This window comes from Equus quagga, chromosome 17 (assembly GCF_021613505.1).
Source record: "Equus quagga isolate Etosha38 chromosome 17, UCLA_HA_Equagga_1.0, whole genome shotgun sequence".
Lineage (NCBI taxonomy): Eukaryota > Metazoa > Chordata > Mammalia > Perissodactyla > Equidae > Equus > Equus quagga.
In genome coordinates, this window is record NC_060283.1 from 5,298,756 (window position 1) to 5,301,704 (window position 2,949).

General features: G+C 62.9%; 2 protein-coding genes across 2 annotated transcripts in view; one reads left to right on the forward strand and one right to left on the reverse strand.

Moving 5' to 3' along the window:
* Positions 1–1,219: 1,219 nt before the first annotated feature.
* Positions 1,220–2,949, reverse strand: part of LOC124228990 (uncharacterized) — a 44,675-nt gene continuing 42,945 nt past the window's right edge. The window contains exon 6 of the mRNA XM_046644101.1: positions 1,220–1,728. Coding sequence (XP_046500057.1) covers positions 1,685–1,728 — 44 coding nt within the window. The 3' untranslated portion in view covers positions 1,220–1,684. The remainder of the gene's footprint in view (positions 1,729–2,949) is intronic.
* Positions 1,722–2,949, forward strand: part of CLCF1 (cardiotrophin like cytokine factor 1) — an 11,894-nt gene continuing 10,666 nt past the window's right edge. The window contains exon 1 of the mRNA XM_046643142.1: positions 1,722–2,583. Within this exon, the coding sequence (XP_046499098.1) occupies positions 2,568–2,583 (16 nt within the window). The 5' untranslated portion in view covers positions 1,722–2,567. The remainder of the gene's footprint in view (positions 2,584–2,949) is intronic.

A 2,949-nucleotide genomic window follows, 5' to 3' on the forward strand; every position in this document is an offset into this window, starting at 1 on the left:
GGGGGGGGGGGGGGGGGGGGGGGGGGGCTGTGTGGAAGCCAATTGTCCCTGTACCCACCTGGCCTGGGTCCTCATTTCAGAGCCGCAGCCCTCAGTTCCTGCAAACCAATGCTTTCTAGACTCTGAGGTGAACGCTCGCTTGGGGTGGGGGGGCAACACAGTAAGCGCCCTCCTCTTCCACTGCGGTGCGCTCCTCTTCCTCCTCGGTCCTGCCTCCTCCCTCCCTCCCACTCCCACCGTTTCTTTCCTCTTTGTGTCTCCTCTGTCCTGCCCGAGGCTTCTCTGTCCTCCCTCAGCCCCCACCCGCCTCCTTCGGCTCCCCTCTCTCCCTTTCCCCTTTCTCTCCTGGCCCCCTCCTCCCCTCCCGCATTGGGGCTGCTTTCTCCCTGACTCAGCAAGGTGCTTTATAAGGTGCTGAGGGGGCTCAGCCAAATCCAAACCACATTGTCTGTGCAGACACTCCACAGGAGCAGGCTGCAAACCCGAGGAGGACTGGAGCTGCTCCCCTCTCCCTCTCCCCTCCCCTCCTCTCCCCTTTGTGGCTCCCTCTCTCTGAAAGGGTGGCTGCTAGGGGACGTCCTGGCCAGCCAGAGTGCCAGTCACCCATTGGGCATCTGCCTTCTTGACCTTGGGCTGGGCATCAAAAGATTGTCGGGCTCACCCGCCAAGAATGTCATTGAAACTCCAGCGTTCTGGCTGGGGGAGGGAGGATGAGGAGGAAGAGGGAGCCCCCCCCCCAGCACTTTTCAGAAGAGCCCCTCCAAGGCAGGTTTCATCAGAGCTGCTGCTGATGCCCCAGAAAGCCCCCTACCCCCACCCCCAGGCCAGCTCCCCTTTCCCAGCTCTTTTTCTCCTTGTTTAGGGAAAAAAAAAAGAAAGAGAAAAAAAACCCAACAACAAAGTCTGTCCCACTCCAGTGAGGTAATTGAAAACAAACTTCTTCCCCACTCCCCCCCCCCCCCCCCCACCCCAGTCCGCGCAGGGAAGAGACGGGAAGAGCCGTCCTGGGAGTCCGGCACTGGTCATGACCACGACGACTGCTCTGACCCACAGGCTGGAGGGGCTGTGGCAGGGCTGACGGGCGCTTTGCCTCCTCTGGGGGCATCAGGGCAGGAATGGGGAGTGAAGGCTCTGATGCCATTCCAGAGAGAGGAAGCACCTTCCAGGTCTGGCCCACCACCCCCTCCCCCTTTGAAACAACAAACAACAACAAAAGCAATTTACTACAAAATGATTTAATTGCTGGTCGGGTTCTAGAGCATTCAAGCTTTGGAGACCAAAGGACTGTCCCCCAGGAAAAGTCACGAAGTGGGGATGTCTGCATGCCCCAGAGGGGAGCTGTTTCCTTTGCACTCTCCCTGGCAGCCCTCTGTAGAGGGATGAAGGCAGACTCTCCAGGGAAGCTCTAGGCTTATGGGTCCCCTAGGTATCCCGCCCAGCAAGTCCCAGCCCAGGCCTGAGGGAAGGAAGGAGGGAGAGCACTCTACAGCCAAACCACCCCTACCCCACCACCGGAAAAAACCAACAACCCAAAACCCCAAAGGCAGGAGAAAGCCAAATGTCTTTATGGGGAAGCATTTCACAAACGGGGCTCTTGGTCTGTCCATCGCCTTGAGTGGGAGCGTTCCCGCTGAGTCACCCGTGGAGCCTCTGGTGTTGAAACTGGTCCGGTGCCTTGTGCTGATTAATGAATTACGAATCCCCCACCCATGTGCACTCTCCTGGCCACTGGGAAGAAGAATGAAGAAGCTTGTGAACTTGAGGGAAAACCTTGGGCCAAGTGCCCTCTTCTTTCCTTCGAGCTGGGCAGTGGGCCGGTGGTGCCCTCTTCCTCCCCCACAGGGGGCATTGTGAGCCGGTTAGTCACCTGCCCCAGCCCCGGCGCCTTAGCCCCAGCTTTTGGAAATGGGACAGGCGGCGGGACAATAGGCAAGGGGGGGGTCAGCCCAGACAAAGGGCAGCAGGAAAAACACCATCACTTGCTTCGAGGCCAGCTCGCTGGCATTTGAGAGAATGTGTCACTGCATTTACTCAGGGGGAGGGGGAGGGAGGGAAGGTTAGTGATGAGGAGGCAGAGGTAGGGTGAGAGAAGGGACCCCGCACGAGGCAGGGGGCAGGCACCCCAGGCTGACACCGAGGGAGAAGAAAAGGAGCGGGAGGATCACTGCCCCAGCCCCGGGAGTCTGCAGACGGACTGATGCCCTCCTCGCCCCCTCCCCCAGGGGGCCCGGGGTGGTACCGCCGCAGCCTCGCCTCACCTCACCCCCCCTCGGTGTTGTGGGAGGGAGAGGAGCCCCAGAAGCCCTCCCTTCCCTCCTCCCCCCGCTTCCCCCCACCCCGGGGAGGGCCGCTACAATTTGTGGTTACAGCTTTACACGTCAGAAAAAAAAAAAAAAGTTTGCAGAATGTCCCACACCGAAAAAAAAAAATCCGAAACCGAGGGAAAAAAACCTGCGAGTGGGCCTGGCGGATGGGATTATTAAAGCTTCGCCGGAGCCGCGGCTCGCCCTCCCACTCCGCCAGCCTCCGGGAGAGGAGCCGCGCCCGCCGGCCCGGCCCCCAGCCCCATGGACCTCCGAGCAGGTAGGAGCCAGGCGTCCGAGGCCCCGGCCCCCGCCCCCGCCCGGGAGCCGCGAGATCCGCTTCCGTCGCTGCCCGGACCCCGAGCCGGGCCGGGCGGGCGCCGGGGCTGCCCCCGCCTGCAGGGCTCGGGCCGGGGAGGCACGGCCGGCGCCCTCAAGAGGGGCCGGGCGGGGACGCGGCATTCCTGCAGTCCGGTCGGCGGGCCGGGAGGTGGCCGCGAGCGCGGCGGGGAGCCCGGCGAGCCGCAGATCTGGGGAGCCGCCACCTGGAGCCCCAGCGAGGCGGGGTCCCGGGGATCCCGGCGGACAGAGTCCCGCGCAAAAGCGGGGCGAGCGAGTCCGAGGCGGGGAGCGGGGCTGCGGGGGG